Genomic DNA, 12,044 nt, shown 5'->3' with positions numbered 1-12,044 from the left:
AAAAAGGACCCGGCCCAGTTCCTGCAGGTGCACGGCCGTGCCTGCAAGGTGCATCTGGACTCGGCCGTGGCGCTGGCAGCAGAGAGCCCTGTCAACATGTGAGTGGGGGGGGGTGGATGGGGGCATCCATGGGGGCGTTGTTGGGGTGTCATTTGGGACATCCGTGGGGGCGTTGTTGGGGTGTCATTTGGGGCATCCATGGGGGCGTTGTTGGGGTGTCATTTGGGGCATCCATGGGGATGTTGTGGGGTATTGTTGGGGACGTCCATGGGGGCAGTGTTGGGGTGTCACTGGGGACATCCATGGGGGCGTTGTTGGGGTGTCATTTGGGACATCCGTGGGGGCATTGTTGGGGTGTCATTTGGGGCATCCATGGGGATGTTGTGGGGTATTGTTGGGGACGTCCATGGGGGCAGTGTTGGGGTGTCACTGGGGACATCCATGGGGGTGTTGTTGGGGTGTTATTGGGGGGATCTGTGGGGACAGTGTTGGGGGATCATTGGGGACATCATTGGGATGTCATTGGGGACATCATTGGGATGTCGTTGGGGACAGCAAGGGGACGTCCATAGTGGTGTAATGGGGACGTCTATAATGGTGTAATGGGGACATCCATGGGGACTGTGTTGGGGGATCATTGGGGACACCCGTGGGGACATCACTGGGGTGTCGTTGGGGACAGCAGGGGGACGTCCATAATGACACCCACGGGGACATATTTGGGATATCGTTGGGGTCATCGTGGGGACGTCGCTGGGATGTTACTGGGGGCATCATTGGGACTTTGGGGGAAGATCCATGGGGACGTCCATGGAGGCATCGTTGGGATATCACTGGGGACATCCATGGGGACATCATTGGGATGTCTTGGGGACAGCAAGGGGGCGTCGTTGGGGTGTCATGGGGACATCGTTGGGGACGTCATTGGGATGTCACTGGGGACATCCACGGGGACTTTGTGGGAAGATCCATGGGGACGTCATGGGGGTGACATGGGGACATCCATTGGGGGGCATCATTAGGACATCAATGGGGGGACGTCCATGGGGATGTCATTGGGGTATCATTAGGGACATCATGGGGATGTCATTGGGGTCAGCAAGGGGACATCCATAATGATGTCATGGGGACATCCATGGGGACAGTGCTGGAATATCATCAAGGACATCCATGGGGTCATCGTTGGGATGTCAGTGGGGGGGAATCATGGGGTCATTGTAAGGATATCATTGGGGACATCCATGGGGACGTTGTTGGGGACAGCAAAAGGACATCCATAACGGTGTCAGGGGGACATCCATGGGGACGTTGTTGGGGTATCATTGAGGACATCATGGGGACATCGTTGGGTACATCCATGGGGATGTTGTTGGGGTATCATTGAGGACATCATGGGGACATCGTTGGGATGTTGCTGGGAGCATCATGGGGACTTTGTGGGAAGATCCATGGGGACATCATGGGAATGACATGGGGACGTCCATGGAGGCATCACTGGGGACATCATTGGGATCTCGTTGGGGACAGCAAGGGAGCATCCATAATGGTGTCATGGGGACATCCATGGGGACATCGTTGGGATGTCACTGGGGACATCCGTGGAGGCATCATTGGGGTATCATTGGGGACATCCACGGGGACAGTGTTGGAATGTCATCGAGGACATCCATGGGGTCGTTATTGGGATTTCACTGGGGGCATCATGGGGACTTTGTGGGAAGATCTATAGGGACATCGTGGGGATATCGTTGGGGACATCATGAGGATGTCATGGGGATATTGTTGGGGACATCACGGGGATATCATGGGGACATCCACGGGGACAAGGTTGGGTTGTCATTGTGGACATCTTTTGGGACGTTGTTGGGGTGTTACTGGGGACATCTATGGGGACATCCATAGGGATGTCACGAAGGACATTGTGGGAACATCTGAAATGGTGTCGTGGGGACAGTGTGGCGATGTCATTGGGGATGTCATGGGGACACTGTGGGGGCATCACCGGGATATCTTTGGGGACATTGTTGGAATATGGTGGGACGTCCCTAAGGGTGCGTTGGGGACATTTGTAAGGGTTTTGTTTGGGTCGTTATGGGGGCGTCATTAGTGGGGCTGTGAGTGGGGCATTTTTGGGGTGAGTCCTTGCGATTTGGGGGGCATCTTTCTCCCTCTTTGGTATCTGGGGACGCCTTGGGGTCAGTTGGGTTGGATCTTTGGGGTTTGGGTGTTTGGGGGTGGCTGTTGGGGACGTGTCCGTCTGTCTGCGCAGGATGCCGTGGCAGGGAGACACCAACAACATGATTGACCGCTTCGACGTGCGGGCACACCTGGATTACATCCCCATGTACACCCCCCCGCTGCTCAACCCCGTGTAAGGATTTGGGGGGCTATTTGGGGTTGGTTTTTTTGGGGGGGAGGGGGTTTCACAGCCCCTCGATGCACTGAGATCCCAGAAGATCCCTGAATCCCGATGGCGATCCCATTATAGATCTGAAACAAGGTCGTTCCCTTCCTGAGTTTTTCGGGAATCAAAGCATGATATGGAAGAAGGGGGCTCCCGAAATCCTTTTGTGGTCCCTTGTTTCTCTCCCCCCCCCCCCCACTGCATTTACCAACCCCCAAAATGCCCCGTTCCAGTTCCCCCGAGCAGGAATCCGATGAGAGGAAATGCAACTACGAGCGCTACCGCGGGCTGGTGCAGAACGACTTCGCGGGCAGTGAGTGCCCCCCACCCCCAAAACCCATCCTTCTCGTGTCCCCCTGCCCCTTCTTGTGCCCCCCACCCCCAAAAACCATTCCTTCTTCTGTCACTTGACCCCCAAACTGCCCCTTTTCTGCCTCGCTGCCTCAAGATCTGTTGTCCTTTCAGACCCCCCTCTCCCCCAAAATCTGCCCTTCTGTAGGTCCTTAAACTTCCCCCTTTGAAGCCCCCCACCCCCAAAACAACCCTTCACCTGTCTCCCTGCCCCCAAATTTGCTCTTCTACTCTTCCTCCAACCCAAAATTCCCCTCTTCGTTTCAAAACCATTGTCCTCCTCACCCTCTGATCCCACAAACCTCCCTTTCTGCTCCCCCCCACCCCAAAAACACCCTTACAACTCTCCTCTAACTTCCCCCCTACTGTTCCCCCCACCCCAAAAACAGCCCTATTGGCCCCCACTCATGCCCTCACCCCAAAATGATCCCCCCCCCTTCATTCCCAAACCATCCTCCTCCTCACCCTCTCACTCCCTAAATCTCCCACTTTGCAATCCCTTTCCTCCCCCCAGAAACAGCCTTCCAACACTCCTTACCCCTTCCCTACCCCAAAAATGACCCTTTACCCACAAATCTACCCCCCTGCTCCCCCCCCAACCCGCTGCAGTCTCAGAGGAGCAGTGCCTCTACCAGATCTACATCGACGAGCTCTATGGGGGGCTGCAGAAACCCAATGAGGATGAGAAAAAGAAGTGAGCACCAGGAAGATGGAGGGATGGTTGTGGGGGGGGAGGGGGGGGAGTGGTTCAACTGGGAAGATTGGACTGGGAGGACTGGGACAATGGTTGGGTTGGGATGATTGGGTTGGGTGAACTGGGAAGGTAGTTGGGTTGTTTCAACTGGAAAGACTGGGTTGGGTGGACTGGGGAGGTTGGGTTGTGTTGGGTGGATTGGGAAGATTATATTGGATTGGGTTGGCTGGACTGGGACGACAACCGTGTTGGGACTGGGAAGATTGGATTGGGTGGACTGGGTCAACTGGGATGGTGGACTGGGGAGGTTGAGTTGGATGGACTGGGAAGATTATATGGATTGGGTTGGGTGGACTGGGACAAAGACCATGTTGGGACTGGGAAGATTGGGTTGGGTGGACTGGGTCAACTGGGATGATGGATTGAGTGGACTGGGGAGGTTGAGTTGGGTGGACTGGGAAGATTATATTGGATTGGGTTGGGTGGAGTGGGACAACAACTGTGGTGGGACTGGGAAGATTGGATTGCTGGGGTCAACTGGGATGATGGATTGGGTGGACTGGGAAGATTGGGTTGGGTGGACGGGGACAACGACTGTATTGGGACTGGGAAGATTGGATTGGGTTGGGTGGACTGGGACAGTTGAGTGGGGTCAACTGGGACAATGGATTGAGTGGACTGGGAAGACGGTTGGGTGGATTGGGAAGATTGGGTTGTATTTGGTGGACTGGGAAGATTATATTGGGTTGGATTGGGTGGACTGGGACAACGACTGTCAGTGGGACTGGAAAGACTGGATTGGGTGGAGTCAACTGGGATGATGGATTGGATGGACTGGGAAGACTGGGTTGGGTTGGGTAGACTGGGATGGTTGAGTTGGGTCTACTGGGATGACGATTGGACTAGGTGGACTGGGACAGTTGGGTGGGGTCAACTGGGACAATGGATTGAGTGGACAGGCAAGACTGGGTTGGGTGGAGTGGGACGATTGAGTTGGATCTACTGGGAAGATGATTGGGTGGACTGTGATGATGGTTGGGTTGGGTGGACTGAGACAATTGGGTAGGGTAGACTGGAATGACCCTGGGTTGGGTCAACTGGGAAGATGATTGGGATCAACTGGGATGGTTGGGTTGGATATACTGGGATGATGATTGGACTGGATGGACTGGGACAGTTGAGTGGGGTCAACTGGGGAGATGGTTGGCTTTGGTGGACTGAAACAGCGATTAGGTCAACTGGGACGACAGGGTGGTGTCAACTGAGATGATTGGGTTGGTGATACTGGGATGACAGTTGGACTGGGACGATTGGATGGGGTCAACTGGGATGATTGGGTTGTTTCAACTGGGAAGACAGTTGAGTCAACTGGGAAGATTGCATTGGGTGTACTGGGAGAAGGGTTGTGTCGGGTGGACTGGGATGACGGGCTGGGTTGTCTCAACTGGAACGGTTGTGTGGGGTGGAGTGGGGAGATTGGGTGAGGTCAACTGGGATGATGGATTGAGTGGACTGGGAAGACTGGGTTGGGTGGACTGGGGAGATTATATTAGATTGGGTTGGGTGGAGTGGGACGATTGAGTTGGGTCTACTGAGAAGATGATTGGGTGGATTGGGACGATTGAGTCGGGTCTATTGGGAAGATGATTGGGTGGACTGGGATGATGGTTGGATCTACTGGGAGGATGATTGGGTGGACTGGGACGATTGAGCTGCCCCTCTTTGCCTGTAGGTTGGCAGAGAAAAAGGCGTCCATCGGGTACACCTACGAGGACAGCACCGTGGCCGAGCTGGAGAACGCGGCGGAGAAACGCGGCGACGAGGAAGACTCCGAGGAAGACAGCAACACAGATGAAGATGAAGTCATCCCCGATATCGGTGAGAGGAGGGGGGACCAATTACGTGTGTGTGTGTGTGCTCCTAATTAGTGGGGTGAGGGCTGAGTGCTTTGCTCTCCCCCCTGAGCAGACGTGGAGGTGGATGTGGATGAGCTGAACCAGGAGCAGGTGGCCGACCTCAACAAGCAGGCGACCACCTACGGCATGGCTGAGGGGGATTTCGTACGGTAGGGACCCCCCCCCCCCCAAAAAAAATGTGGGGTTTTGGGGGTAGAGGGGGGGAGGGGATGGCTCTCTGAGGGTCTCAGTTTTGGGGCAGGATGCTGAGAAAGGACAAAGAGGAGGCAGAAGCCATCAAAAACGCTAAAGCTTTGGAGGAGGAGAAGGCCATGTATTCGGTGAGGAGCTCTGTGTGCCCCCCCTCCACCAGCCCATACTGAGTTTTGAAGGGGGTTGGGGGTCCCAAAACCCCCAGGACGGATCCCATGAGCTGTGGGTTGCTCCCAGGGCCGCCGCTCACGTCGACAGAGGAGGGAATTCCGAGAGAAGCGCCTCAAAGGGAGAAAAATCAGCCCCCCAAGGTGAGCGCTGTGCTCCCCCCCCTTCCTTCCCTCCCCCTCCTTCCTTCCCTCCCCCTCCTTCCTTCCCTCCCCCTCCTTCCTTCCCTCCCCCCCCTTCCTTCCCTCCCCCCCTTCCTTCCCCCTCTTCCTGTTCCTCCTCTTCCTTCCCTTACCCCCCTTCATTCTCTCCCCCTTCCCTCCCCCCCCCCATTTCCTTCCCTTCCTTCCCCCTTCCCATAACCCCCATTTCACCCCACAGCTACGCACGCAGGGACAGCCCCACATACGACCCCTACAAACGGTGAGCCCCCCCCATCACCCTCCCACCCCGTTTCCCCACCCCACAACCAAGGTGGGGATCCCAACTGTCCCCATTCCCACCACCCCGAACCATTCCTTCCCTTCCCCCCCCCACAGCTCCCCCTCGGAATCCACCTCGGAGTCCCGCTCCCGCTCCCGCTCCCCTTCCCCCGGCCACGAGGAGAAGATCACCTTCATCACCAGCTTTGGGGGCAGCGATGAAGAGGCAGCCTCCGCTCAATCCGCAGCCGGCGTCCCCGGCAAAACGCCGGGCAAAGCACGCGGCGCCGTGGGGCAGCAGGGCAGCGCCAGCGCAGGTCATAGCGCCTCGTCCCGGTCGGTAACGCTATGGGGTGGAGGATTGAGGGGTTGGGGGGTTTGGGGTCACGGCGTTGAGTGGAACGGTGTGGGGTTGGGTCTTGAGTGGAGGGTCTTTGGGGATGGGACATCGGGGCTGGAGTGGAAGGGATTTGGGATTGGGTCTTGAGTTGAGGGTCTTTGGGGCCATGCTGTTGGATCTGGAGGGTCTTTGGGGCTGTGCCATCGGGTCTGAAGGGTTTGTGGGGCCACAGCTTTGGGTCTTGAGTGGAGGAGTCTTGAGTTGATGGTCTTTAGTTGAGAGTCTTGAGGGGAGGAATTGTGGGGTTGAGTCTTGAGTGGAAGAGATTTGGGTCTTGAGTTGAGCGTCTCTGGGGGCATAGCATGGACTCTTGACTTGAGGGGTGTTTGGGGATGTGGCTTTGGGTCTTGAGGAAATTTGGGGTTGGGTCTTGAGTGCAGGGTCTTTGGGGCTGTGACATTGGGTCTGGAGTGAAAGGGATTTGGGGTTGGGTCTTGAGTTGAGGGTCTTTGGGGTCACAGCTTTGGATCTTGAGTTGAAGGGTCTATGGGGATGTGGCACTGGGTCTTGAGTGGAGGAAGTTTGGAGTTGGGTATTGAGAGTCTTTGGGGTTGGGTCTTGAGTTGAGGGTCTTTGGGGCCGTGCTGTTGGGTCTGCAGGGTCTTTGGGGCCACAGCTTTCGGTCTTAAATGGAGGGGTCTTTGGGGATGTGGCACTGGGTCTTGAGTGGAGGAAGTTTGGGGTTGGGTCTTCACGGTCTTTGGGGCTGGGTCTTAAGTGTAGGGTCTTTGGGGCTGTGATATTGGGTCTTGAGTGGAAGGCTTTTGGGGACAAATCTGGAGCGGAGGAACTTTGGGGTTGGGTATTAAGAGTTTTTGGGGTTGTGTCTTGAATGAAGGGTTTTTGGGGCTACAGCTTTGGGTCTTGAATCGAGGGATCTTTGGGATGTGGCACCGGGTCTTGAGTGAAAGGCTTTTGGGAACAAGTCTTGAGTAGACGGTCTTTGGGGTTGGGTCTTGAGTGGAAGGGATTTGGGGTTGGGTCTTGAGTCAAGAGTCTTTGGGGCCATAGCTTTGCGTCTTGAATTGAGGGATCTTTGGGGATGTGGCACTGGGTTTTGAATGGAGGAACTTTGGGGTTGGGTCTTGAGGGTCTTTGGGGTTGGGTATTGAGGGTCTTTGGCGTTGGGTCTTGGGTGGAGGATCTTTTGGGCTGTGACACTGGGTCTGGAGTGGAGGAAGTTTGGGGTTGGGTCTTGAGTGGAAGGGATTTGGGTCTTGAGTTGAGGGTCTTTGGGGCCGTGCTGTTGGATCTGGAGGGTCTTTGGGGCCACGTCTCGCTGGAGGATCTCCATGTCCTCCTGGCTGTTTCTGACCCCACCTTCCCCTTCCAGGCGCCGCTCTTCGTCCTCCTCCTCCTCTCCGTCCTCCTCCTCGTCCTCCAGCTCCCGCTCCAGCTCCCGCTCGCACCGCGCCGCCCCCCACCACCGCTGCGGCCGTTACCGCCGCTCCCGCAGCCGCCGCTACTCGCGCTCGCGCTCCCGCAGCCGCCGCTATTCCGGAGGGGGCTCCCGTGATGGCCGCCGCCGTTCCCGTTCCTATTCCCCGGATAGAGGGCATCGCTACGGCGCCCGGCGGCGATCCCGGTGTGTCCCGCCGTCCTGCCGTGGGGGTGGGAGGTTGGGTTGGGTGGGAAGACCCTGAGTTGGGATGAGACCCCAAATGGTCAACTGGGAAGACCCCACGTTGGGCCAAGACCCCCGTTGGTCAACTTGGAAGACCTCGCATTGGGCTGAGACCCCTGTTGGTCAACTGGGAAGACCCCTTCTTGGGGCAAGACCCCAACTGGTCAACTGGGAAGACCCGCATTGGGCTGAGACCCCAGTTGGTTAACAGGGAAGACTGTGTCGGGCCAAGACCGCAGTTGGTCAACTGGGAAGAGCCTACATCGCGCTGAGACCCCAAATGGTCAACTGGGAAGACCCCATGTTGGCTAAGACCCCAGTTGGTCAACTGAGAAGACCCCACGTTGGGCCAAAACCCCAATTGGTCAACTGGGAAGACCCGCATTGGGCCGAGACCCCCATTGGTTAACTGGGAAGACCCCATGTTGGGCCAAGACCCCAAATGGTCAACTTGGAAGACCCCATGTTGGGTCAAGACTCTAACTGGTCAACTGGGAAAACCCTGCACTGGGTCAGGACCCCAGTTGGTCAACTGGGAAGACTCTGTGTCTCGCCGAGACCCCAAATGATCAACTGGGAAGATTCCGTGTCAGGCCAGGACCCCAGTTGGTCAACTGGGAAGACCCCACATTGGGCTGAGACCCCGGTTGGTCAACCGGGAAGACCCCTTGTTTTTCTCCCATCGGAGCCTCCCATTGCCCATCCATTGCTCTCCACGTTTGGATCTCATCCCCTCCCACCCCCCATCTCCCCCTCCCCATGTCCCACAGGACCCGTTCCCGTTCCGCTGACCGCTATCGCCGCGCTGGCCGTTCCAACCGGCGCTGGAGCAGCAGCAGCCGCAGCGGCAGCGCCACGCCGAGCCCCGCCAAATCCGCGTCCCCGGTGCGCGAGAAAGCACCCAGACCCACAGCATCCCCAGCCGTGGGGGAGAAACTGAAAAAGTGAGCCCAAATCGTAGGCCGGATTGGTGAAATTTGGGTGGGTTTTTTTTGGGGGGGTGTAACACGGGGTTTTGTTTGGTTCTTGGCTCTGCCGTAGGGCGGACGCGTCTGCTGGTAAAGAGACGGGAGCTGCCAAAGTCAGTAAGAATTGAAGGTCGCCTCTCTTTCATTCACACCACAGCAGCGCAGCCCGAGGGACGCCGTGGTGGTCCCGTGGGGTCGGGGGGGAGGGGGGAGGGCCGGGACCCCCCCCCCCCAATGTTTTATCCCCATTCCATCCCATTATATCCCCCTGTAAAGGGGATGAGAGCAGCGCTGCTCCCTGCGAGCGCTATGGGGAGATCCTGTCCCAATGGGTTTCTGTGGGTCTGGGGTGGGGGGGCCAAAAAAATATGAGGGTGGGGGGCGCAGCAACACCACCACACCCCCCCCAAAATAAAAATAACGGGGCTATGGGGCACGGAGGGGGGTGAGCTGTCACTATTCCTATGGGGGAGGGGGTCTGGATGCCATGCTGCGGGCTGAGGGATGCCATGATGTGCAGGAAGGAAAATTTGGGGTGGGGGGGCGCTGGGGGGGATTTGTGGGACCCCCACCCCCTCCCTCCCCCCCAACACCCCCCTCCATTTGCAGCCCAAACTGACGCCGCAGGAGAAGCTGAAGCTGCGCATGCAGAAAGCGCTCAACAGGCAGTGTGAGCCCCCCCTCCCTCCCCCAAAAAAAACCTTCTTGGGCCCCCAACCCCTTCTAGGGACCCCCACCCCCCAAAAAGCTCCCCCTGCTCCTCAAACCCCCCGAAATGCCATTTTTCCATCAATTTCCTGGTAGAAAAATAAGCCATTTTTAGCCCCTCCCTCCCAAACCCCACTTCTGCAGACCCCCCCCCCTCCAAAATCCCCCTCCTTCTGCTCCCCTAATCCCAAACCCCCTGATTTTACCCCCCTCCCAACCCCAAACTCCCCACTTTTACCCCCAAACCCCTCATTTTTTCTCCCTCAGCCCCAAACCCCCCACTTTTGACCTCAAAACTCTCGCTTCCCCCCCAGCCCCAAACCCCCCACTTTTATCTCCCCAAATCCCACAATTGCCCCCTCAACCCCAAATCCCTCCACTTTTGCCCCCCAACCCCCCCCACATTTTCCCCCCACCCCTTCACTGTTGTCCCCAAATCCCCCTACTTTTGCCCCCCCATTTTCATCCCTAATGCCCCCCACTTTTGACCCCCAGCCCCAAACTCCTACTTCCATCCCCAAACCCCCCACTTTTACCCCTCCAGCTCCAAAACACCCCAAATTTGCACCCCCAAATCCCCACTTTTGACCCCTGAACCCCCCCACTTTTGCCCCCACCCCCCCACAACCCCACAATTTCCCCTGCAGTCAAGGCAGACAAGAAGGCTGCCCAGGAGAAGATGCTGCAACAGGAGCACGAGCGCCAGGTGGGGGCTCACACCCCACTGGGGGGGACATATGGGGTCTTGGGGCAGCCCTATAGGGCTCACACCCCATTGGGTCAAAATCTGGGGGTCTTGGGGTGACCCTATAAAGTCCTTGTCCCATAGAGAGGGGCCCACAACCCCATGGGGTCACATTATGGGGGTCTTTGGGTGACCCTATGGGGCTCACACCCCATAGAGGGGCCAGTACCCCATAGAGGGGGGACATTTAGGGGTCTTGGGGTAACCCTATAGGGCCCACACCCCATGGGAGTCACATTAGGGGGGTTATCGGGTGACCCTATAGGACTCACACCCATAGGATCCCATTTTGGGGGTCCTGGGATCACCCTCTAAGGCCCACACCCCCATAGAGGGGCCCATCTTGAGGATCTCAGGGTGACTCTATAGGGCCCACACTCCATAGGATCCCATTTTGGGGTCTTTGGGTGGCCCTATAGGGTTCACATCCCCTAGAGGGGCCAATACCCTATAGAGGAGGGACATTTGGGGGTCTTGGGGTAACCCTATAGGGCCCACACCCCATAGAGGGGCCAATCTTGGGGATCTCAGGGTGACTCTATAGGGCCCACACCCCATAGGGTCACATTTTGGGGTCTTTGGGCGACCCTATAGGGCCCACGCCCCATGGGAGTCACGTTATGGGGGTCTTTGGGGCACATTTTTGGGGTATCAGGGTGGCCCTATAAGGCCCTTGCCCCACAGAGACTGTCCCACACCCCATGGGGGTCACATTATGGAGGTCTTTGGGTGACCCTACAGAGCTCACATCCCATAGAGGGGGTCCCAACACCCCTTTTTCCCCCCCATAGGAGCGTGAGGACGAGCTGCGAGCGATGGCCAGGAAGATCCGGATGAAGTGAGCCCCCCCTCCCCCCCCGTACATCACCCCCTCAGCTTTTGGGGTTTTCTTTTTTTGGGATACCTCCTCTCACCCCACACATCTTTTGGGGTTTTCTTTTTGCTGGCAGAGAGAGGGAACGGCGTGAGAAGGAAAGGGAGGAATGGGAACGGCAGTACAGCAGGCAGAGTCGATCCCCATCACCCCGTTACAGTGAGTGTGGGGTCGGGGGGGGCTCAGACCCCCATTTGGGGATGAAATCTGGGGGGGTTTTATATGGGGTGGGGGGTAGCAGGGGCAGAAAAGATGGCTGGAAATGGGGCTGGGGGCACTGAGCCCAAATTCTACCCCCTATAGGTCGGGAGTACAGCTCGTCCAGGAGGTGAGTTGCCCCCAGATGTCTTCGGGGGGGGGGTCTCACCCCACATTTTGGGGTCTCACCCCATATTTTGGGGTCTCACCCCACACTTGGGGGTCTCACATTGGTGCTGACCCCCCCCTCCCCCTCCTCCCACCCCCTTTTCCAGGCGGTCCCGATCCCGATCCCGGAGCCCCCATTACCGTCACTGAGGGTCATGGAAATAAAGGAAAAAAAAAAACACCCAAAAACCCCAAAATTCTGTGCTTCCTTT

At 57.3% G+C, this 12,044-nt stretch overlaps 1 protein-coding gene across 4 annotated transcripts in view; it reads left to right on the top strand.

Moving 5' to 3' along the window:
* The window catches only part of CLASRP (CLK4 associating serine/arginine rich protein), a 17,353-nt gene extending 5,309 nt beyond the window's left edge, over positions 1 to 12,044 (top strand). For 2 of the 4 annotated variants that reach the window (XM_090130048.1, XM_090130049.1), the window contains 19 exons: positions 1 to 98; positions 2,270 to 2,371; positions 2,638 to 2,717; positions 3,365 to 3,449; positions 5,182 to 5,327; positions 5,418 to 5,514; positions 5,607 to 5,685; positions 5,795 to 5,868; positions 6,107 to 6,148; positions 6,265 to 6,483; positions 7,881 to 8,132; positions 8,942 to 9,115; positions 9,213 to 9,252; positions 9,749 to 9,809; positions 10,495 to 10,553; positions 11,384 to 11,430; positions 11,543 to 11,625; positions 11,770 to 11,794; positions 11,940 to 12,044. In XM_090130048.1, coding sequence (XP_089986174.1) covers positions 1 to 98; positions 2,270 to 2,371; positions 2,638 to 2,717; positions 3,365 to 3,449; positions 5,182 to 5,327; positions 5,418 to 5,514; positions 5,607 to 5,685; positions 5,795 to 5,868; positions 6,107 to 6,148; positions 6,265 to 6,483; positions 7,881 to 8,132; positions 8,942 to 9,115; positions 9,213 to 9,252; positions 9,749 to 9,809; positions 10,495 to 10,553; positions 11,384 to 11,430; positions 11,543 to 11,625; positions 11,770 to 11,794; positions 11,940 to 11,982 — 1,806 coding nt within the window. In that variant the 3' untranslated portion in view covers positions 11,983 to 12,044. Of the gene's footprint in view, positions 99 to 2,269; positions 2,372 to 2,637; positions 2,718 to 3,364; positions 3,450 to 5,181; positions 5,328 to 5,417; positions 5,515 to 5,606; positions 5,686 to 5,794; positions 5,869 to 6,106; positions 6,149 to 6,264; positions 6,484 to 7,880; positions 8,133 to 8,941; positions 9,116 to 9,212; positions 9,257 to 9,748; positions 9,810 to 10,494; positions 10,560 to 11,383; positions 11,431 to 11,542; positions 11,626 to 11,769; positions 11,795 to 11,939 lie in introns of those variants that run through there. The other 2 variants (XM_090130050.1, XR_016461310.1) reach the window with 2 other exon arrangements.

The sequence above is a fragment of the Phasianus colchicus genome, chromosome 38, assembly GCF_987193195.1.
Source record: "Phasianus colchicus chromosome 38, bPhaCol1.hap1.1, whole genome shotgun sequence".
Lineage (NCBI taxonomy): Eukaryota > Metazoa > Chordata > Aves > Galliformes > Phasianidae > Phasianus > Phasianus colchicus.
This window is presented reverse-complemented; position numbering and strand designations above follow the sequence as displayed.